At 45.6% G+C, this 23,931-nt stretch overlaps 1 protein-coding gene across 2 annotated transcripts in view; it reads right to left on the reverse strand.

Annotated features, from left to right (window-relative positions):
* The window catches only part of DHX57 (DExH-box helicase 57), a 1,970,484-nt gene that overhangs the window by 893,404 nt on the left and 1,053,149 nt on the right, over positions 1-23,931 (reverse strand). For both annotated transcript variants that reach the window (XM_069607794.1, XM_069607793.1), the window contains exon 12: positions 8,273-8,499. In XM_069607794.1, coding sequence (XP_069463895.1) covers positions 8,273-8,499 — 227 coding nt within the window. The remainder of the gene's footprint in view (positions 1-8,272; positions 8,500-23,931) is intronic.

A 23,931-nucleotide genomic window follows, 5' to 3' on the forward strand; every position in this document is an offset into this window, starting at 1 on the left:
CCCAGACTCCATCAGGATGTGCCTTCCCAAGTCGCCAGGCAAGGGACAGCTCTGCGGTCTCTTGTCTGTCAAAAAGGTTAGGATTTGATCAGGATTTTAACGGGCAGAAGGGGATCTCAGGCGAATTACGTGCTCATGCCTCGGCAGTAAGCCACGCCACCCCCCCTTGCTTCTTGTTGAAGGAGCGTAGCTAGCGATTACACGTCCCTAGCCCTTGGCTGCCATAGGGGAAGAAAAATTCTAAAACACACCGATAGGCCACTAAACGGCGAGTTACACTTTAGGCTAATAGCATCAACACTGCATTCACATAAGTAGAGGAGATATTAATTGCTTTAATAATACATATAAAGTGACAGTTGCAAACTAAAATTTATTTTGGTCTCTTTAGTTTTTGGTCTAAATCCCGCTGGACCCAAACTGGATGGAGGAAAAATGTCCAGGATCAGGAAAGTCACTTTGCAGAGTTTCAGGTGAGTAAAATGTTCCCCATAGAAATCAACGGGACGTCAACAAGCAGATTTGCTTGCATGGGGAAAAGGCAGGCAAGCTCCAACTCTACCCCGTTTGTGCGGATTTGGTTACAAACGTCCCTAGAGAAGGACAAATTAGACCCTTTGGAAGGGCTCCATAAGAAGGTTCGATAACCAGAAGCCCTGAGAGAAAGTGTAGCACAGAAGGATGACCGAAAATGGAAATCAGTCAGAAAATGCAGTTTAGACACGCCTGCAAGATGTCTCGACTATGGACCATTGAGCCCCGAGTATCAGGAATAATCCACTAGCCTAGGACTCAGAGGTAGGTGGGTACTCACTGTGATGGTTGCCGGAAGGTCGGTTCAGGAAGCATCAAACAACCTGGCGAGTACAAGGATTTTTTTTCTATGTGTGGTTTACAGGAAACGAAAAGCCAGGGAATTCAAACCTGGGCCAATGATGACCCAGATGACAAAACAGAAGAACAGTCACCCATCCTAGGAGTGGGACCCTCAAGCCGAGAGGGAAATCAACAGCGAGGATGAATCCAGGACAGTGGGAGAACCTGGTAAAGTGAGTTCTGGCACCTCGATAAACAAAGGAGGGCAACTGCACGACAAAAAGCAGTCCAACTATGAATACTTTGCTTGGAATGGCACAGGACAGTCCAGGAGAGCAAATATGGGGGCTGTGATTGACTCAACACCCTTTCAGGTGACTGCAGTGACCTAACACAATGGCAGTAAAATTGGTAGCTGGCAGTAAAGCTGCACAGAGACAGCCCCAGAATGAAAGGCCTGGAACATGAGGGTTGCCAGCAGGAGGACGAGGGAGGCCCAGGAAGGAGGCCTAGCAGCTCAACAGCACAACCAGAGATCAGACCAGGACAGAGTCCAACCAGTATGGCAAGCTCTGGTCCTAAAAATACAGAAATATTTCCAAAAATGGCAGGAATCTTCCAGCAGTTAAGTAGGAAATCTGCCTTCCAATAAATCTGGTCAGAATTGAGTGCAAGCCCAGGGTTTGCCCCAGATATACTCTCACATAGGGGCTGGCCAAAGCCAGCATACCAATCACATCACAGGGATAGAAAACATCAGGTGGCCAGATAATCTGGTTGAATAGCACGTACCAAAGACTAACCCCACAGGATGTGAAATGGCAGGCCCTGTTTTAGGTAGCAGTATGCACCCATTCAAAAGAAAATAGTGGGCGCATGGCTGGGCTCACCAACAGCCCACGTGTGCATAACTGCCATTTTAGGTATACCTTGTGGGTTCCCCATAACAGTGGAAGCCCCTACAACAAAATGGCTGACAGCAACGCTTAACACATACATTTGTACCCCAATGACTGCCAAAAAGGTATATTGGGCTACAGTGTAGTAAATTGGTTTACACCCTTGGTGAAGCCAAAGCTAAATTGCAGCAGCACCCAACCTACTTTTTAAAACCAACGTAGGGTGATTTAATAACCATCAGGCCAAAGTGAGGCCATTAATAATCACCTAGTCCCCAGAGGCTTATGGGTACCCTGGGCACCATATACTCGGAGTGAAAAAGGGTTGCAGCAGCAGAGGGATATCAGTAAATGTCCATCTGACCACCAAAACGTACAGGTACATGATCCAAAAAAAAGAGAAACGGAAAAAACAAAATGTTTAGGGTACCCTAAAAAGGACAATCATAATTATCAAAACAAACATTCTGTCTTAAGAGGTACAGCAAAGTTGGTGAATCCTCCCAACCTGCTGTATTGGCACAGTTAGTTAAGGATGTTGAAAGCAGTTAGAGGCTGCAATGGCCCTGACTCGCATTAGACTAGAGGTGCAAAAGTACTGGCAGGAAATTATGGTGCACTTAACCAAAACCAAAGCAGTGGATAGCGAGGCCTATGCTGTAATGGAAGAGTCCTTTGTTGAAGGGTTACTCTGATAAGCTGAAAGATTGGGTAGGGGGGCACATCTATACTCCAGAGTTTCAGACATCTGCTGCCAAAGATGTCCAGACACTGAGAATCATTCCTTTTGGAACAGTAGGGAGGTACAGAACAGGTGGTTTACAATGGGTGGTGAGGGGGGTTTACATAATGTATGTGGATCATTCTGGGGCAGTGAGTGTGCCATCTCCATAGGCTGCCGTTGGTGAGGCATTTAAAATAGAAGCTGCTAAAGTGTGTCCTGGGTTCCTTGGTTAGGAATGACGTGTACACCGGAGAGGAGCTTCTCTAGGTGATCTAAAGATGGCTGGACAGAGACAGGTTTACTGCAAACCTTGTAGGGCTTAACGCATTAGGGAACCAATAAACGTGTAGGTGGCATTGACAAATGGGCAAGCGGGGTCGACACAGAGCACTCCCTGATCGCTGAAACAGTTTTGAGAACAGACTTGTGCCTGCAGGAGATTTCTAAAAGGATACATCTGTGGGATAAAGGATTTCATTACAAATATTCGTATACTGTATTACCATTGCCCCACACCTTTCCTGAGAGGTGCGCTTTGACCGTTTGATCACGGCCAGCATTGGTAAGCTGCAGGACATCTTTGGGAATCCAAAGCTCAGCTAGATCGATATTGGGGCGACAACATAAGCCTCAGGAAATCCCATCTAACAAAGCACTCTGCACCTTCTCAGATTCAGGTGATAGATTTTGCGCTCACTTTTGCCTTCACCACTGTTAAGTGTCACTTGCTGTTCTTGGCATCAGACAGCAATGATTGCTGAGCACACCCCAGAGTTAAGCACTTTTTTTTCTTGGACAAAATACTTTTGTATCACTTATCCCCATATCTGCATCATCTTTCACTATGAGTCGAAAGTTTCAGGAAACCACTTGGTGGCAAAGGATATTGGATCCTTGCCATCACTACATTTTGCAAGTATTCAAGCCTGGTTTAGGTGGCCCTGCTTCCCTAGACTGCTGCTTGCATATCTTTTCACATATGTTTCACAGATTGTCTCATCTGGACTGGAAATGTCAATGGCCCTCATTAGGACCCTGGCGTTAAGGGGTTAACGGAGCCGTAAAAGGTGTTGGCGCCGTTAAACCCTTAACGCCTGATTACGAGGTCCCTTTGCGGCTCCCGACCTTAACGGCTGGTTTGGACCAGCCGTTAAAGTAGGGACCTGCAAAGGGACTTTCGAGGTAATTACGGTACCGCAAATTGCGGTACCATAATTACCGCCTTCCCCAGTCCCATTGAGCCCTATGGGGCAAAAATGGGAATAGGGAAGGGCCAATGGTAAATGAGGAATTACCGCCCTGCCAACCTTGGAATGGGGCAGTGTGTCCCCATTTACCATTGGCGGACTCGTTACAATACCGGCAGCAACCATGGTGCTAATAGCGCCATCGGTTACCGCCGGTGTTGTAATGAGGGCCAATGTCATGGTTCCCTGCTCTAGAAATTTTCTAGATATTCAAGCTGGCCAATATTTCCTATCAGTTTGTCATTCAGCCTCGTAACAGGATACTGATTATTCAATATATCCCAAAGCAGACAACACTGGGTCTTTAGATGCCCTGGAGAATTTGGTTACACGTGTGTCAGAGGGATGTTGCTTATTCAATTAGCTGCATGTTGCAACAAAGTCAGATTCAGAAGATTTGTCCCCCTTTTTAGTCTTACCAGTTGCCATTTGTTTTATTTCCCACCTCCTCAGGGCAGTGCCTAACATCAAAACTGGGAAGCAGTTCCTCAGCATCAGAGCAATGCCATCCTCTGCCTCTTTCTACCCACAACATTCAGACTTTCCCCTGTCTAACTTTAAAGAGGACTATTGCAGATCCATCAGTGTAAGTGTTTCCTTATGGGAATATTATATACTTATGTATAGTCAGTGTGGCTGAGATTTTAGTTACGCTTTGAGATACAAATATTGAATCTCCCCAGTCACAATTTCTCTAATCTTGATCTTCTCACCAACTAGGTAGTTGGTCACAGGCTTCCATGAGATGCTGGGACACCATCCACTGTTACTGGATCAAACATAGCCTTTGGTGATGGAGGCTGTATTATTTTTTGTCTTCCATTTACCGTAACAGCCAAATAAACCATATTATTCTAAGATGCCTCCAGGTGGAAACAGTAAATACGGACAGGCAATCCACCACATTCTTGCCTGATTTCGAATGTGCAAAAGGCTCAGTCCCTTGCTCCCGAACTGCAATACTTCTTTCATCATCACCACAGGCTCCCAGCACCTGAACATCCGCTATTAACAGCACAGATATTCCATAAGTAGTTCAACTGCTATGTTGATTGCACTCCTTGGGTCCGCACTCACAAGATCCAATGCACAGTATCAAGGGTTTTTATTATGATAAACAGAAAAGTAAGGGGTTAGTGTTGACAGAGGTTCTTGTGTGCACAGCAAAACAAATCAAACTTGCTTTCCAGACCATGGTCTCCAGTCCAATCCTCTTTTCCTTAGACTCAACTTCCCTGACTGTGAACAAAAACTCACACACAGTTTTAGGAGTTTTAAGTTCCCTGTACTCCTTTCATGGTCAAAATGTCTTGTCAAGGTGTCATACATCTAGTTCTCATTTTTGATACCTTGGTTAAACCCACTGCTGGGCCTTGCATAGTCAAGACGCGGCCTGTTGTCTGAATCGAAGAGCTTCCTTAAGATTGTATGGAGCCTATGGACTATTCGATTTGACCCCATCTTGGGATGTTGTGACCTCTCTGGACAAAGCCCCCTCCATCGATTTAGGAGTTTTCTCAGAACTTCTGCTCTGACTTAGCCCTTTCTCCTTTTTGTCTTCTTTATCACTATTGCCGTTCTCCTACCGTTCCCCCATGATTGAATTGAAATTTTATTTTTATCGTGCTCGTATACAAGTGTTTTAGAGCGTGACAAGGCAAGGGAGGGGAGGGGAACAGGGGAGAACAAAAACAACGATCTTACTAGGCCCAGTGACATTGAGAATGCGCAATTGCATGGTAAAGGGAAAAGGGGAAAAATGCATGGAATGGGGGAGAAGTGGAAAGTGCGAAGCAGAGGAGAAAGAGATAAATAATGATAAATAAATAATAAGGGCAATGAACAGTGGTAGTGCAGCCAGCAAGTGGAAAGTGCTGGGTTTAGCAGACAGGGTATATCTGAATAAGTGCAGAAGAAAAGAAAGGGGGTAGGTGCCTGTATGGGTACAGATACAGATCCCAGTGCAAGGGGTGGCCCGGAGGTAGTGCAGGAGGGTGGTAGGGTGAGCAGGTACCTGGGCCCGGAGGACAGAGGGTGGCCAGGTGCACAGTGCTGAGAGAGAAACAGATCAGCAGGGGAGAAAGGGGGGGCAAAGGCAGACAGAAAGAGGAAGGACTTGGGGTGCTTACGGAACCAGAGATGGTTCTCCTTAAGGTCCAGAGTGGCAAGGAGGGTGTTCCAAAGGGAGGTCCCAGCCGAAAACAGAGATGCTCCCCCAGCTAATTTCTTTGAAAAACGACTGACTGTGAGGGAGTTACAGGTAGAGGAGCGAAGAGCTCGAGAGGGGAGGTATTTACGGAGGGATACTTGCAGGTATTTTGAGCCCAGGCCCCAGAAAGCCTTGTGGACAATGCAGAGGGTTTTGAATGTAATTATTTCATTCACTGGGAGCCAATGAAGGGATTTCAGAGCTGGAGAGATACGATCCCAGGGCTTGAGGCCAAGAGCAAGTCTTGCAGTCCTGTTCCGGATTAGTTGTAAAGGGCAGAAGGTAGAGAGGCATGTAGATTTAGAAAGAGGCCAGGACAGAGGAAATGTTAGAGTTGAGGTTGGACAGCAGATCTTCACGGATGTTCAGGAGAGCAATTTCTGTGCTTCGGACAGCTCTGAAGCCAGACTGGTGGTCATGGAGAGAGTCAACAGAATCGGAATGAAGGTTTAGCTGAGAGATGGCCAGCTTTTCAAGAAGTTTACTCAAAAAGGGCGTAATGGAAATTGGGCAATAGTTAGACGGACAAGAAGGGTCAGCTGTGGGTTTCTTGAGAAGAGAGTGCACAAAGGAGTGCTTCAGAGTGGAGGGGAAGGATCCTGAGGCAAAGGAGAGGTTGTAGAAATCAGAAAGGGCTGGAGTGAGGGTATCAATGAGGTCCTTCATGGTTTTAGAGGAACTGGGATGAACCTGTTTTGACGAGGCTTTCATAGGTCGGACTTGTCCAGCGACCTCATCTGGGGAGAAAAGAGGAAAGGATGAGAAAGAGGGTGGAGGGGGTGTCTGAGGGAGGGTCAGTGAGCGCAGACAGAGACGGCAGAGTGGACAGGATGTCCTTGGTTTTTGAGATAAAGTGAGCGACAAGGGCATTGCAAAGAGCCTGGGAGCAAGAGAAGGGGTAGAGACTGCAGCAGAGTTGGCCAGCTCCTTGCAGATTTTAAAGAGTTATACTCTATACAGTCTTCTCCCCCATCCTGGATACTATTCCACATCCTCAGTTTTCTCATCCTCTTCTTCTCTTTCAAACTTTCCACCTTCTCTTCTTTTGCACTTCACATGTCAACTCCTTCTCAGCTCCATTCTGCTGCTTGGCTTCTCTGCCCTTTTTGCTGTTCTCTACCAGCACCACCTTCGTCTCACTGTTGACTTCATGTTCAATCCCCACACCTTTGCTCCTTTGTCACTGCTTCCTCTGCTCATTTCGGTCCATCATCTCCTTCACCTTCTTGTTTCTCTTGCCCCTAACCAAACCGACATGCATAATCTTGTTCTCCTCACCTCCAGCTCTCAACTCCCAAATCCCATATCTTTCTTGATTGCAAGAGTCTTTCTATATGTTAGCGGATTGGCCCGCTGGTAACGAAATTGATTAATTAACCTCTGCTGGTGGCTTTTTACCTTTGAGCTCCGTCAACAGCTTGTTCGCTCTGAATCTACAAAGTTCCCATCTGTATTGATTTGTATTGCACTCGTTAGGGCAGGTCCTTGGCCAAGACTTCAATTTGTCTTGCGGCCATCTTGCATTCATTGGGAGATTGTCTAAAGACATAACCACTCTGTGCTTCTGTCTCTTGTCAGTGAGTGTTTGGATCAGGTCTGCTGCCAGGCTATGTACCGAAATCCCTCTCTGAGAAGACGTGCAATCCTCTACGTGTGAGTGCACTGATCATAAGCATTGCTTTTGAGTGAACCAAATTATTATGTAGCCTTTTCTAGGTTGAGGACCCACAGAAGCAGTCCTGCATTGATACACAAACACCAGCTCACAATGCTCATTAAACACTTTCTCTAATGGTGCCAGTTCGGTCCCCCTTCAGTGTTGATTATCAATACCCATGCTGCATCCCCAGTCCCGTGACCCAGCAGTCCATGGGACTTCGTCATAGCACTCTCTCGCCTCTAAGCAGGCGCAGTTTGTTTCCCCAAGTAGGAATCTAACACTACCCAGAACCACTGCAGGGTCCATGACATCAGGTGTATGGGACTCCTGCTCCCAGCCCAACTAATGCTCTGAAAACCCTAGCATCGGCAGGCTGAATGAGGATGGACCTCAGCAGGGATAGCCTCTTTAGATGTGCAACCCTGAGACCTTGCTGCTTATACTTTCTGAGCATTATTGTTGTGACCCAATATATTATCCCATAAGAAACATTTGAGTTGTTTATTTGCATGACTTATCGTGTGGCCTACGAAATTGAGGCCCTCTTGGCCAAGCTCTTTAGCGCCCCATGGGAACACTTGGGAATTCAGGAATAATATAAAATAAAGCAATCTGTAAAACACTTGTTGATAGACAAATATTACATGGTGTAGGGAAATCGGGGAATGCAGGAAGGGGATGAAAAGCAACAACGCCATCATGACAGACAAACATTACCTTCATATCGTGCAGCAAGCTGTTTAAAGTTAAGCTGCTGATCAGGGACTGAGTCCTTCACACTTTGGGAATCCTCAAAATGAAGGGAGTTATTCATCTGGCCTTCCAGATCATCCATTACTTCCTGGTAGCTTTTTCCTTTATTTGCTTTATGAGCCTTTCCAGGAAGATCCCGTGCAGTCTGCTTTGCAGAGCGTGCATACATGCTTCCGTCCTCAACCACGTATCTGTGAACAGATTGCAAATGTGAAACAAGTATGCTTTACAGGTTTCAAAATCTAACTTCCATATAGTCACAATTCATTTTTCAAACCCCAGATAAAGTCATGTTCAGTATCTTAATAGCCATATGCACAAGTTTCAGTAGGCCGTTTCGAACAGTCATAATATAGCAGAAAAAATAAAGTGTGTACTGTTTGCAGCTGAAATAAATAGGAAGTATTACAGAGAAGTAAAACAAACCGGAAACACACACCTCCCGCTAACCCATTAAATAAAACAAACATCTGCAATACTAGTTCTGAAATCAATAAACTCATAAACTCAGCATAGTCTTAAACCATTGTTATTCCGATCTGCAGAAAGGGGAGCAACCAATAGCTGTTAGATTCTTGTAGAAGTTTATATGGAACTTTGTCTGGACCTCCTCTTTTCATAACCAGCTAACCTCGCAATCATCAATAATTACCTGCCACCTTCCTGGACTGATCATGTCCTTGTGAACTTTCATGTGGAGGATCATCAGAGTTTGAGGGTTCACACCAATCACCATGGAACTGCACACCTGATGATAAACTTATCTTGTACCCAAAAGCTTTTGTGGAAACATTTCAGATAACTCCTACCCAAACAGTGCGACCTAACCCATGCCCTAATAAGGGAATGGATCATCTCCACCAACCAGCACCACTGAAACCTTAGGAGGCCAAAACAGACATGCTAACGTCTTGTTTTCCTAAGACGTGTGCCGACTAAAATGCAGCTGTTGGGATTCTAGGAAGATGCTGAAACAAAACCTAATTCCAGCTGATCAATTAGTCTGTTTTAGACACCTACAGGGATACAAACAAGTAACACTAAGATCTAAAAAAGCTGACTATCACACCCAAATGTCTGAAGCAAATAATTTCTCCATATAACTTAGTAAACACTACTGAGAAATAACTGAAGCACTTCACTTACCTCTCATCTCCTCTCAAGCAGCCTATGATGATCTCATGTTTACATTTACAGAGAAAATCATCACCCTTTGGGAAAAAGTCTCAACAGAAGATGCCCCACAATTATGACTACCTCTGCCATGATAGCCACAGGTCAAGACCATAACAAACCAAGGTCGATGCAACAACCTGACAGCTACTCGAGTTCATGCCAGATAAAGAAAGTGGCCAAGTTATGGTCATCCCCAAAATAAATATCTCTACCTACTGAAATACATGCAATGCGAAAGGGATCAATTTTTGTCTGCCACAAATTGGGATTATCAATCGCCTCTACCTGTCAACATCTCACTGACCAATAGAATAATGTCCCAGACACTAAACCAAGCAATCAAAGCACCCATCCTGAATAACCCCATTGTTGACTATCATTATTCAAGTAGTGTGAGGCAGGATTAACAAGATCACTGTGCCTTAGAGGGTATCAGCTTCACTTAACTGATTTTTATTTATTTATTTATTCACATTTGTTAAGCGTACATGCAGCCCGTAGGGCATCGTGGCGCTTGTTACAGACATGACTTATTATACATACAATGAAGTCATTACTTAGTTGCAAGAGAGTAGTAAGGAGAACATAGGAGAGGACGAGGAGATGCTGTCGTTGGAGGAGCTAGTTGAACAAGGTGGTTTTCAGTTTTTTTCGGAAGGCAGTGAGAGAGGTTTCTGCTCTGAGTGTGCTAGGTAGTGCGTTCCATAGCTTCGGGGCAATGTATGGGAAGCTTATTCCACCTGCTCTAGCTCGTTTGATGCGTGGGACCCTAAGTTGGTTGGTGTGGCATTGTCTGGTTGGTCTAGTGGAGTGCGATCTGACTAGAGTATCAGACAGGTATGAGGGTGCGGATAGGTTAATACATTTGTGTGCAGTGGTATTTTGAATGTAATGCGCTCTTTGACAGGTAGCCAATGTGCTGCCTTTCTGGCTTGCGCGATGTGGTCCCGTTTAGGTATATTGAGGGCTGCTCTTAGTGCATTATTTTGTGTTGTTTGGAGTTTATTGAGATTGGTGTTGGAAGTGCCAGCCAATAGCGCATTACAATAATCTATCTTGGCGCCAATGGTGGCTCTGGCAATAGATAAGCAATTATCTTTGGTTAGGAAAGGTTTAATGGCATTAATGAGCTTAGTGCTCAGGGCGGAGGCAGAGACAATGGAGTTGACTTGCTTGTCCATGGATAGCGATGCGTCAATGTGGACTCCTAGTGTTTTAACAGAAGGTAGAACTGGGATGACACAATTGTCTATGCAGAGGTTTGTGTAGAGTGGGTCGAGATTCTTGAGAGTGGATTTTTGGCCAAGGATGAGAATTTCGGTCTTATCACCGTTAAGACATAGGCCGTTCGTGGCCATCCATGCTTGGATGGTGGCGTATATATTCTGGAGGGTGGCTGCGTCCTGAAGGTAGCGTCCTGTGAGCGGGAGGAGTGCTTGGGTATCGTCAGCGTAGTTGGTGTATGTGATCCCAAGTGCGTCCAATTTATCAAAGAGAGGTTTGGTAAAAAGATTATAGAGGGTGGGAGCTGTACATGAACCCTGAGGGACTCCATACCTGATGGTGGTAGGCTCTGCGTTGGCTATATTGGAAAACACTTTCATCACTCTACCTTCGAGGAAGGAGGTAATCCAGTTTGTGGCTTGTTTGGAGAAATGAGCGGCCTGAGTTAGATGGTTCGTGAGAATGGCATGATCGACTAAATCAAATGCCGCCGAAAGGTCTAGGAGGAGCAAGAGGGCCGGCTTGCCTTTATCTAGGATTAGGGTGATTTGATTCTTCAGATCTAGTAAAGCGGTTTCAGTGCCATGACCTTTACGGAATCCGGACTGCCTTTTACCCAGGACAGAGTTGTTTTCCAGGTAGGCCTGTATCTGCATGTGTGCAGCTTTATCTAGGATTTTTAGGAGAAATGGAACCGTTGTAATGGGCCGGTAATTGTTAGGTTGGGCGGGGTCCAAGGTTGGTTTCTTTAAGAGCGGGCGTACCCACGCCTCTTTAAGGCTGTCAGGGACATTACCCGTCTTGAATGAGGCATTAATGAATGCTGTGATGATCAGTGCGAGGGGTGCCGCACATTCTTTAATTATGTTGGGGGGGGGGCAAATGTCGCCTTTGCATTGAGATGGTTTGAGCTGTTTAAGGATGTGGAGCGTGTCCGACTCGGTGATTGGCGAAAAATTTAATTTTGAGGTGTGCTTTTCTTTGGCGGTATTGACGGAGAGGGTCTGTTGGGGGTGTAGAGCCTTAAAGTGTTCTGCTATTTTATTTTGGAGAAGGTCTATTTTATTTAACATCGCTGTTTGGATGCTATTGCACCAGGCTTCATCCTTAACAATCTCATCTGTGCAGGTTGGGGGGATAGTGAGCTCTTTAAAGATGGTGAAAAGCTCTTTTGAGTGGGAGTTGGCTTCCATGATACATTTATTGTAGGTTTCTGACTTCGCCTTGAATATGGCATTTTTGTATTTTTTAGAGATACAAAGAAAGTCTACTTTGGTGGCCTCACAGGGATTGGCCTGCCATGTTTTGAGGGCTTGGCGCTTACATTGGCGAAGATTTAGTAGGCCAACCAGGCAGAAACATGTTTGGGGTTGGAGATGGTACTCTTGTTCAGATGAAAATTGTCTATAATTTCAGTGGGGGACTGACTTTGTGGGTGGGGCCAGACCAGAGGCATTGCTAGGTGGGAAGGGGGGGCTAAGGGGCTATAGCCCCGGGTCTTTTGGTTGTAGCCCTGGATTGAAGCTTTGAGGATACAACCAAAAGGCTAGCTAGCTCCTAGTCCCAACAGTCCCAACATTAGCATAGCCCCAGATCTTTTCCAGACCTACCAACACCCCTGGGCCACACAGATAATCAAATGAATATTTCTCCTCTGTGAAGGGTGAAGTGTGCTAAAACGTGGTTGTAGAGCCTCCTGAATGGAATACATTCCATAGAACAGGTTATTTGAACCATATTCATTCTCAATATAGGGGCTCTGACACTCTTGTAAATATTGTTAGGTAGGGTTTCTACCAAGATGCTCTTGACTCTTGCCTTCCAAGCAAGACAAAGCAGCCAAGCTTTACCCTTAAGAAAGATAGGGTTGGTCATAAAGTACACTTCGTCAACCACCAATCACACAAAAAAGGAAGGTCTAATATGTAATGAAAATATACCCTTAGCCAGAATAAATAATTCATAAACCTACATATTTACAAGTAAATACTTTAAAAACAGGAACATTATAAAACATTAAAGAGTGCATAAAAGACCTGAAACAAACTTAAAACCAGTACACATACAATTATACAGTTGAGAATCATTTCAGATACCTTGGTTTTAAAAACCGGTAAACAGGTGGTTATTGCACAACAATGCACATTGAATAACAGGTAAGTGGCAATAATCGACAAAGTGTAGCAAAAACTCCTACAACTCAATATGAAGAAATATTAATTACAGTTTTATAGACAAGTAAAATCTTCGAAGAAAAATGTATACATTGCATTAAAACATGAAAAGTCAAAAGTGAGGCCTGTGAGAAACCGGAGGGTATTCTCCCAGGTAAACTCTGTGATTCCTCTATTCAGGTGGCATAGGGAGGCCCATCGCATTTGGATCCCAACCCTGGGGGTGGATAAACGAGGGATCACCTGAGTAGGGGAGACCCGGGTAATAAATCTGGGAGGCACTCAGGTGAAACGCGGTAGCCTATTAGGATTACGGGGGCAAGGAAGGCATCCCCAAAGCCTTCAAAGGATATGCGGGTTTATCTATTTCGAATAAGGAGAATTCCAATCATAGTATAGACAAGGGTGGGGAAGTACAGGAACCAGAGGGAACAGAATCTTTTTGCCTATAACAAACGCGTCCTTCCCCCAACTCATGTCAAAGGACTTCTTATCCATATCTGTCCAACCCTTCCAAATCCAGTAAAGAAAGATAGTATGAGGAAAAGGGAATTGGCCCGGTTATATAAAAATCAAGCTGGGTGTTCCCCTTCTCCCCAATTTCAACCACCTCATTATCCTTCGCCCTGCAAGAACCCTCATTGGTCTTGTCCTGTTCCCCCACCCCCCATTTCCAATAAGTACTGGGACGAAGAAGAGGTGATTGGGAGCATGCAGAGTGAGGCCTACCGTCTAACACCTTTGAATTGTCCCGCTAATAGAGCAGGGTTCAGAATTGCTGGTAGCTATTTAGCTCTTGGTTAACCAGGCTGGCTACCCTTGGCCTTAACATGAAACCAACATTTACCAGGAGCTACTTTTGACTCTTGCGGCAAGTGGTCCAATACAAACCTAGATATGTGATATTAACTGTGTATGGTTGGGAATGTACAAGAAGGACACTAAAGAAGACACCTAAGCAACATTTAGAGCATATTGGATAACATAAAATGGACAAAAAGGTAGAGTCTAATTCTGGCGCAAAGTTAGATTTTCTGCACACTGTGTACTAACACCTGGTTGCCCAAAGGCAACTCCTGCTCGACTGGTTATGCCCAATCCCGAGATGCTTTTGCTCCTGGTTAACAAATCCCACTTTTGGTCCCTGTGTAGGGATATAAACCGTTGATTACAAGGTTATTAGGTAGCCATGTTTCTTGTAAAAGAATTATATCTGCTCAATTGAGATAATCAATTACAGCTGGGCATTCTAATGTATGCTTTGCCCCAACCATATTCCAAGACACGACTTTAATGGCATAGTCAGTTGATACAATTGTCAGAATAAGTTCATGAAATTCCCGTTATTTGGGATCACTGCAGCATTTAGGACTTGATAGCCTCAGTTTTTCAAGCACTTGTTTCTTCTCACTGGACATTCGATTGGAAGATAGTTAATCAATGACTTTAAATTCAAACAATCCTTTCTGGTTGGCATTACAGGTGCAGCTAGAAATGAACTGTATCCCTGGTTTGGTCTTCCTACAGCAGACTCTTAAAGCTGGGGTTCTTGAAAAGAAAGCCATCTCTTGTTGTACTTTTCCGATTTAGGAATATCGAGCCAATTGGCACCTACTGATATCTAGTCGGAGGCTGAGGGGTCACATTGCAATCTGGTGGGCAGAAAAAGTACAGAGGTAGGATTTGCGAGTCAAAACGTGCCCCTGTCTGCCCTAAATTCGAATTTATTATGGATTCTACAATCTGGTGGTTGGAAAAGGTGATCACAATACAATCTCCTTGTAAGCACTTCAAAGTGCTACCCACCGATTGTGTGCTTCTGGCCATTCGAATATGCTACAGGGTTTATAGGTGATGCTTTCAGATTCATATTTATCCAGTGAGAGGTTTTATTTATTAAAGAATGTGTTGCATCTCTGTAACCATCGGTAAGGATGGTACTTCAACAGTTACTTCCACTAGGGGCAGTGAAGCCAGAGGCAAAAACAAGGAACAGTTCTGATTCGGGTAAGCCGCCTCTATTTTGGTCTCTGTCAGCTTCTGTGGTGGGTGGCTGTTGGTGCGTTCCAAAGAAGCATGAATATTTGCATTGATGGGTGCTGGATGTTTAGGGGCTGTAGAGCTTCTTATACGGTAGGCATTGAATATGTTGTTTAATATTTGGATCAATGTTCACTCCTTTCCCACTTGGGATCTGATTAGTAAATGTGTGTGCAAGGTTGCATATGGTCATAGCAGCTTTCATGATTTCACTTTTAAAAGGCAATAAAAGATCATCTAAAATTGCCAGTGTGTTAAAAACTTTCTTTTTAAAATGCACAATAAAATCTATAATAGGTTGCACTTAATCCTTACCACTAGAGTGGATGTACACATCTTTCAGAAGGGTAATCAGGGAGTCATTGCAAACTTCATTTTGATCCAACCATCTTAATAATTGGCTAACTTGGTCAGATTGTATTTATATTTTATTTATTTGTATAGCGCACCTAGCCCTCAGGCATCTCGGCGCATTGTTTAGGTTACATTGGATCAAAGTTACAAGTTATGGATATATACAAATTAATGGAAACACATTAATGTTACAATGAATACAACAATATAGACAGTAAAAGACGGGAAAGATGGGGAAAATGTACACAGGTTACAGATATGGGATACATTACTCATCGTAATCGTATTTCTGATGCTTGTATCTGCTTAGATTCACATGCTGTGCGTAGGCCGACATCTAGTGGAAGCTGCAGAGTATTACAGTTTGTTTTTCGAAACTCGAAAAGGGGCGTCGAACTAGGGCGTGCCAGTAAAACTATCCCTAGTGTGACGTCCACTGTACCCATGATCCCCCACGTGTGTAGGACCCTCAGATTGTATTTTTTCCTGACATGAGGTAGCACGAGGAGTAGTGTGAGTACAGAGTATCCAAGCAGATAGAAAGATAAGACTACAAGCATCCATGCGCCTCCTCTCCGAGGGAAGGAAGGGTGGGCGCATGTCAATCTAAGCAGATACAAGCATGAGAAACACGATTACAGTGAGTAATGTATCCCTTCTGAGGCTTGTGAAATCTGCTTAGATCAAATGCTGTGCATAGATTAGCAAGCAGTGTTAGAAGAAGGAGGTGGGATGTGAGAAGGGTCATGAGCGAACAAATGTCTTAGAACCGCTTGTCCCACTTGAGTATCTGTCTTGGAATGAGTGTCAATGCAGTAGTGCTGAGTAAAAGTGTGAATAGAGCTCCATGTAGCTGCTTTGCAAATGGTGTCAAGGGGTACATTTGCAATGAAAGCCAGAGTGGCCCCAGTACCTCTAGTGGAGTGGGCCCTTGGCGTAAAAGGCAGTGTCTTTTCTGAAAGGGAGTAGCACAGTTGGATACATTTAACTATCCATCTAGAGATGGCACCTTTAGAGACGCAATCTCCTCTGCCTGAAGCTACGGAGACGAACAGCTGATCTGTTTTTTTTTAGCAGTCTGGTCTTGTCTACGTAGTAGAGGACCGCTCTTCTCACATCTAGTGTGTGTAGTTTCACCTCAGCAGAGCTTTTGGGATCTTGGAAAAAGGATGGTAGCTCAATGGACTGGTTAACATGGAATTTGGAAATTAACTTAGGTGAAAACCTAGGGTGAGTTCATAAAACCAGTTTATCTTTATGTATAGTAAAGAACGGATCCTGCACTGACAGAGCCTGAATTTCACTGACCCTTTTATGGATGTAATGGCTACTAAGAAGGCAGTCTTATAAGTCAGGTGTTTGAGACTAGCTTTATGCATGGGTTCAAATGGGGGTCCCATGAGTTTAGCAAGCACCACATTAAGGTCCCACCCTGGTGGCGGGTTAGAAATTGGAGGGTGGAGTCTCTTCACCCCTTCCATGAAGGCTTTGACAACTGGCTGGCACCTTCCACCATGACACCTTGTTATGGGAGGTGGTGTAGGCTGACAGCGCCACCAGGTGTACCTTGAGTGAATTAAATACCAACCCTGCGTCCAGTAAGTGGAGCATGTAGGTGACAATATTGGAAGGAGTGCAATCAACTGGGTTGATTTGTTTATTCTGGCACCAAATAACAAATCTTTTCCACTTATCAAAGTAACAGTGCCTTGTGTTAGGTTTTCTCGATTCTTTTAAGATATCCATACATCTCTGTGGTAAATTGAGATGGCCAAACTCTATGACATCAGGAGCCATTCTGCCAAGTTCATCGAGTTGGGTTGAGGATGCACTGTTTGTCCTCCGTGCTGGGAGAGAAGGTTGTACCAGCACGGGAGTCTGATGGGTTCGCACACCGCCAGTTTGCGCAGGTGCAGGAACCACGGTTGTCTCGCCCACATAGAAGCAACTAGGATGAGCGTCATTGATTCCCTGTGTATCTTATTGACCACCTTCCTCATTAGAGGGGTTGGTGGAAAAGCGTAGGCAAACATTCCTGACCAGTTCATCCATAGAGGGTTCCCTCTGGAGCTTGCCTGGGGGAACCTGGATGTGAATCCTGGGCATTGTCTGTTTTCGCTTGTGGCAAATAGGTCTATAGTGGGGAAACCCCACTGAGAAAAGACGTCTCCTACTACTTCTTTGTGTAGACACCATTCGTGTTCTTCTGGGAGGGGATCCATGCTCAAAGCGTCCGCTAGTGAATTGAGATCCCCTGGAACATGTTGAGACGACAGGTAAATGTTCCGTCTGAGTGCCCATATCCAAATTTTCAGGGCAAGCTTGGACAGATTTGGCGAACGAGTGCCCCCCTGTTTGTTTATGTAAAACATTGCCGTTGTGCTGTCTGTTAGGATCTGCACTGACAGGTTGATTAGGTGGGGTTCAAACGCGCGAAGCGCTCTGAAGACTGCCAGAAGTTCCAGCAGGTTGATGTGATTCTGAGCCACTGTGTGAGACCAGAGACCCTGAGCTGTGTGGTGAAGGAGGTGTGCTCCCCACCCTGACTGGGACACGTCTGTTGTGACTACAGCCTGTATTTCTGGATCGTAAAAGGGTTTCCCCTTTGAAAGATTCTCTCTTGTCCACCAGCGAAGACTCTGTACTAGTGTTGGCGAAACAACCACTAGATCGTCCCACTGACCACTTGCCTGAGACCACTGTTTCGCCAACCATTCCTGCATGGGACGCATGCGCAGGCGCGCATGGGGAACCAGGTAAATGCATGATGCCATCATGCCTAGTAAACACATTGCTTTGTGCACTCTTATCTGGCGACCGGACTGATATTGAGGAATTTGCAGTAACATTTTCCGAATTCTTTCCTCTGATGGAAATCCAATCCCTCTTTGGTGTCTAGGACAGCTCCTAGGAACTGTTTGGAGGTGCTTGGCACCAGGCTTGATTTTTTCTCGTTTATGGAGAAGCCCAATTGAAAGAGGAGGTCGATTGCTCTTTGAATGTTGGATCTGCAAATTACGGGATTTTCCCTGTGATAAGCCAGTCGTCCAGGTAAGAGTACACTGGGATTGCCTCCCTGCGTAGGTGTGCGGCCACCACCGCCAGTACCTTGGTGAAAACCTTTGGAGCCAAGGCTACCCCGAAGGGCAGCACTTTGAACTGGTAGTGCTGGCTGTCCACCTTAAAACGCAAGAACCTTCTGTGTGTTCGGAACATGGAAATATGAAAATAGGCATCTTTCATGTCCAATGTTGCCATGTAATCTCCTCTTTTTAGTAGGGGGATTACCTCTTGGAGTGTAGCCATGCGAAATGTACATACTTGTTTGCAGGGCATAAGTCTAATACGGGGCGCATTGTTTTTTTTGGCACACGGAAGTAAGTTGAATAAATACCCTTGTTTAACTGGTTGCCCGGGACGAGTTCTATCGCGTCCTTTGCAAGAAGAATGAAGATCTCCTCGTCGGAGATTCTTTGGTGCTCCAAGGAAAATATTTTTTGTCTTGGAAGATGTTCATGTGGGACGTTCCAACGGTTCGATAAAGTATCCCTTGGACACTGTGGATAGCACCCATCTGTCTGAAGTGATCCCTTCCCATGCGTGGGTCAAGGTGGAAATGCGCCCCCCTAATGGGGATGCATGGCAAGGGACCCGGAGCGGAATGTCACCGTTTGTTGGGAGGCGTAACGCCTCTACCTCGGCTGCCTCTCCCCCTACCACGGCCCCTCTTTTGACCGCTGGTAGCCTGTTAGTTGCCGCCCCATGATGTTCCTTCGCTTTGAAAGTAATTGGACCCCCTCTGTGAATTTAGGCCGCGAGAGCGACGAAAATTATTATTATTCCCTCGTTGGTTTGTGGGTTTATTAGTTAGTTGGCCAAGGGACTTTAAGGTGTCATATTCGTCCTTGTCCGTTTTGAGCGCCTCCTCCACCGCCTTTCCAAACAAGACATTTGGTTCCACCGGCATGTCAATGAGGGTGGCTTGGGTCTCGGGTTTAAACCCAGACTGCTTCAGCCAAGCACGTCTTTTGATTACTGTGCTCTCAGCGATAAGCCAAGCCACCCTGCATTGTCTGCTGCATCGAAGTTAGCCTTGAGAATGCATCCGGACACTATTCTTCCTTTCGACGCAATCTGGGCCAACTGGCTCTTTAGAGGTTCAGGTGCGGAGGCAATGAGGACAGCTACCTGTTTCCATTGGTGACAGTTGTAACTTGCTAGCAGAGGGGTGGTATTAGCAATTCTTGCTTGGTAAGCGGAAGTGGAAGCCACTTTCCTTCCAAGCCCATATTTTTTTTGCTCTCTTTGTCTGGGGGAGCTTCAGAAGATGCTAGAGGTGTACCCGCCCTTTTCCTGGTGGTTGTAACCACTAATGAGTCGGGTTTTAGATGACCCCTTATGTAAAGTGGGTCGGAGGGTGCGGCCCTGAATAATTTCTCTATTTGTGGATTAACTGCCCGTGTAAGATTAGCGATGAGCAGAGAAGGGTCGATTCTGCGTTGAATAGACTTCAGAATCGGGATGGCTTGGGCAATGGAGGATATTTTATCACCCAGAATTTGCTCTGCAAAGTCCCTCACTTCTTGGGCCCCCTGCGTCTCTATCTGGAAATGGGCTGCAGCCTTAGCTAAAACCTCGTTCAACAAGGGTTGATTATCCACAGGTGAGTCATTCACCGGTGGGTGTTGGGAATAGTGGAGTCAAGACTATAGGCCTCTGCCTCGTCTTCCTCCTCCTCATCCTGATCCTCCTCGTCTCCATAATAGTCGACCCCTGCTTGGTCGTCCAGTGTTTGTATTTCTGGATCCTCACCATACGGCTGGTAAGGTTCAATAGTGAATGGGTCTTAAATCAGCCCCTAAACTGGAGTCTCAGTACAGAGTCTCTTAGTAGGAGGTTGAGGGTCTTTGGATCCCGAAGGGGCAGAGGTAGCAGGGGTATTCTGATAGCTCTGGAAGTAATCAGGGTCTTTTTTGTAAAATCCACCATAAAACACATTCTCCTCATCACTCTGTCGATGTCTTCCGAGCTCCATTCTCTGGAACTAGGAATGACCCTTTCCTGCTGTGGTTCCTCTTCTATTCCAATATCCTGGGGAGCGGGAGGGACAACTTTTGGCCTAGTGACAGGGTCAGGGGCCTTGGACTTCTCTAAAGATTTGGTGTGTTTCTCCTTCTGAACCTGGTGTTCAGAGGCTTTTTTCTGTTGTTTGTCCCCTTTCCCATGTGTAGAGGCATGTTTTCCTGACTCTCTGGCTTTCCCTGAATCTTTCGACACCTGGCGTCGAGATTCGGAGCTGGGTTCGCGAGATTCTGGAGTCTTAGAGGAGGGACGTTGAATCTCGGAGGCAGACATCGAACGAACTGCCACAGTCGATTTCGAACATGCTGCTTGGGGGTAGAGGTCGGATTCATCTTCTGACGACCATGCCTCTATGACTTTAGGTAATGTGGCACTCTTAGCAATCGTAGACGGTTGCTGTGTGTCATGAGGCGACCGTGACCTGGAACGCCCAGAGGACACCGATTCTGCAGACCACTCTCTCTGTGCCTTTTTCTGCTGATCACTCGATACACGTGTCGAATCTCGGGTGGGGGGTTAGTGTGTTTAGATGAATGTGTGTGGGTAGCGCTAGTGCCGCCGGGTGTTGTCCCCATAACTGCCCCGCCGGACAGTCCTCTGAGGTCGGGGGCTTGCGCTTGTGTGACTAACGACACCCCTGTGCCCTCGCCGTCCGATACGGCGGCGTTGCTGCCATCACTGAAGGAACACACAGCGTCCATGGCCTCGAGTTGCCTGGCGTAGTGGGCCCAACGTTTGGTGGAGCGGTCCTTAAGTGTCTTGGCTTTGAATAGCTTACAAGCTCTACAATTTGCCTCGGGGTGGTCCCTAGGAAGACACAGATTACAGGTGTTATGCTTATCTACCCAAAGGAACTTACGGTTGGACTTGGGGCAGAATTTAAATGGAGTACTCTCCATATGTTAATATCTTGCAGCGGGCGAGTACATGTAGGAAAATAAACGAGTGTGAGTATGTCCACCCCCCACTCTCCCTACTTGCAGGGCCAGAGGCCTTCCGAAGCCCAAAGTCTGTTGTGTAGTCTCGACGGCTGTTCGTTCTTCAAGTACCGGCGTCGATCTTCAGATTCTTGACGTGGGATTTGAGAAACAGGGATTTTTTGTTAAATTTATGATAAATGGTTAAAAGCCAGGGAACTCCATAACTATGCTTCCGACAAGTATGGCGGAAAAAAACAATCTGAGGGTCCTACATGCGTGCGGGATCATGGGTACAGTGGACGTCACACTAGGGATAGTATTACTGGCACGCCGTAGTTTGACGCTCCTTTTCAAGTTCGAAAAACAAACTGTAATACTCTGCAGCTTCCACTAGATGTCGGCCTATGCACAGCATGTGATCTAAGCAGATTCCACAAGCCTCAGAAACAAAGTTACAAGTAAACAAATACAAAGTATACAGGTTGCAAATATGTAAGTACAATAATATATAGTTAGTGGAGGCTGGTTTCCTGAGAGGAAAGCTAACTTTTGGTTTTCAATCTGAATAATGTGAATGATGGTTCTGATCTTAGGTTGGTAGGTATAGAGTTCCATAATTTCGATGTGAGGACAGGGAAGCTGCTGCCTCCAGCTTTTTGTCTGTTGAATCTCAGGATTGAGAGACAGTTCAGATGCGTTGATCTAGTTGGTCGGTTGGATTGCCTTTTGGTGAATTTGCATACCAGGTGATCGGGTGCTGAGTTTGATAAGCATTTGGGTGTGAGGGACAAGGTTTTGAGTGAGATTATGCTTGTGATAGACAGCCAACAGAAGTTGCGTCTAGTTTCAGAGATATGGTGAGATCTAGGTATGTTGAAGGCCGCTCTGAGAGTGTTATTTTGAAGAACCTTTAGCTTATTTAGGTTACGTTTGCTAGTGCCTAGATAGAGCGCATTATAGTAATCCAATTTGTATAGGACAAGAGCTCTAGCCAGTGTGGAGCAACTTGCTGGTGATAAGAATGGTCTACACAAGTTTATTAATTTACAAGTGTATGCTGTCGCTGAGGCTGTGGTATTTACTTTGTCAAAGTTAGGGTGGAGTCTAGGTAGATGCCAAGTGTCTTAACGGATTTGGAGACTGGGATAGTTATGCTGTCTATGGTGAATGATTTAAAGGAAGTGTCTAGTTTGTTAAGGTTGGCTTAGGGGCCGGTTAGAAGAATTTCAGACTTCTCATCATTGAGGAGGAGGCCCTGTGTGGCCATCCATTCCTCAATAATGCGGAGTCCTTGTCGTAGTTGCCAGAGATCGGGATGAGGACCTGGGTGTCTTCTGCATAGTTGGTGTAGGTGACACCCAGGTGATCCAAATCATCGAAAAGTGGCTTGGTAAATATATTATAAAGTGTTTGCGACAAACAGGATCCTTGTGGTACCCCACAGGTTACTGGAGCTGGGTCGGCCACAGCTGTGGGAGAGAAGACTCTCATCGTCCTTTTGCCAAGAAATGATTGTATCCATGTACTAGCTTTCTCAGAGAAGTGGGCTGAGGAAGTGAGTTGGTTACAAAGCATTTTATGGCTGACTAGGTCGAACGCAGCTCATAGATCTAATAGGAGGAGGAGGAGAGTTATGGTGCCTTTATCGTTCTGATCATCAATTTGCGTTTTGAGGTCTATTAATGCAGTTTCTGTTCCATGTCTGGGTCTGAACCCCGATTGTTGGAGGCCGAAGAGGTTGTTTGTTTCAAGGTGAGCCTGTATTTGCAAGTAGGCTGCCCTGTCCAGCATTTTCAACAGGAATGGCACTGTGGTGATGGGCCTATAATTAGTGGGTATGTCCGGGTCAAGTTTAGACTTTTTCATGAGTGGCAGGACCCAGGCATCTTTTAGGTTTGTAGGGACTATGCTAGTTTCAAAGGAAGAAAGTATGGAGGACGTGATGGCAGGTCCCAGATCTTTAATGATAATAGTAGGGTATATGTCGCCTTGGCAGCAAGATGGTTTAAAGCCAAGGATTATGTTTTCCACTTCTGGTATGGATAGAGGTGAATAATTGAAAGGGATGCAGGGTGTTCCAGCCGAGGTTAGAGGTTTAGGAAGGCTTGTGTCAGGGCTAATGTTTTTATTGGTTCTATTTTCGTTTGAAGCAGAGATATTTTGTCTAGAAGGGCTGCTTGTATTTTAGAGCACTGAGGGCATCATCACGAGTTGGGCGCCAACCCTGGCAGTATTACTGCTGGGGCTATTAGCCCTACCGCCAACCCCCCTGGCGCTATTAGCACCGGATCATGGGTTTGGCAGAACGGTAAGTCCCCATTCCCCATTGGGCCCATTCGTGAATTTCCCATTCTCCATTGGGCCCAATGGGGAACATTCAGCGATATTACCGCTGGTGGTAATAGCACCAAAAATTGGCTAAATCACAGCAGATTTGCCCCCAGCTCAGAGCTGGGGGTAAATCCGCCAAGCTCTTGATTTGGTGGACCCTTAAATGCAGCAGTAATAGCATTACCACTGCATTTCAGGGTTACCGCCAAACTCGTGATGAGGCCCCAAGTCTTATTTTTGGTGCACGTGTCAATAGGAGGGATGGGCGATTCTAACTCGAATAATTCTTAGGTGCCAGATTTAGAGTTAGTTATTCTAAGGT

This window comes from Ambystoma mexicanum, chromosome 4q, assembly GCF_040938575.1.
Source record: "Ambystoma mexicanum isolate Mex_15411 chromosome 4q, UKY_AmexF1_1, whole genome shotgun sequence".
In the NCBI taxonomy this organism is placed as follows: Eukaryota; Metazoa; Chordata; class Amphibia; order Caudata; family Ambystomatidae; genus Ambystoma; species Ambystoma mexicanum.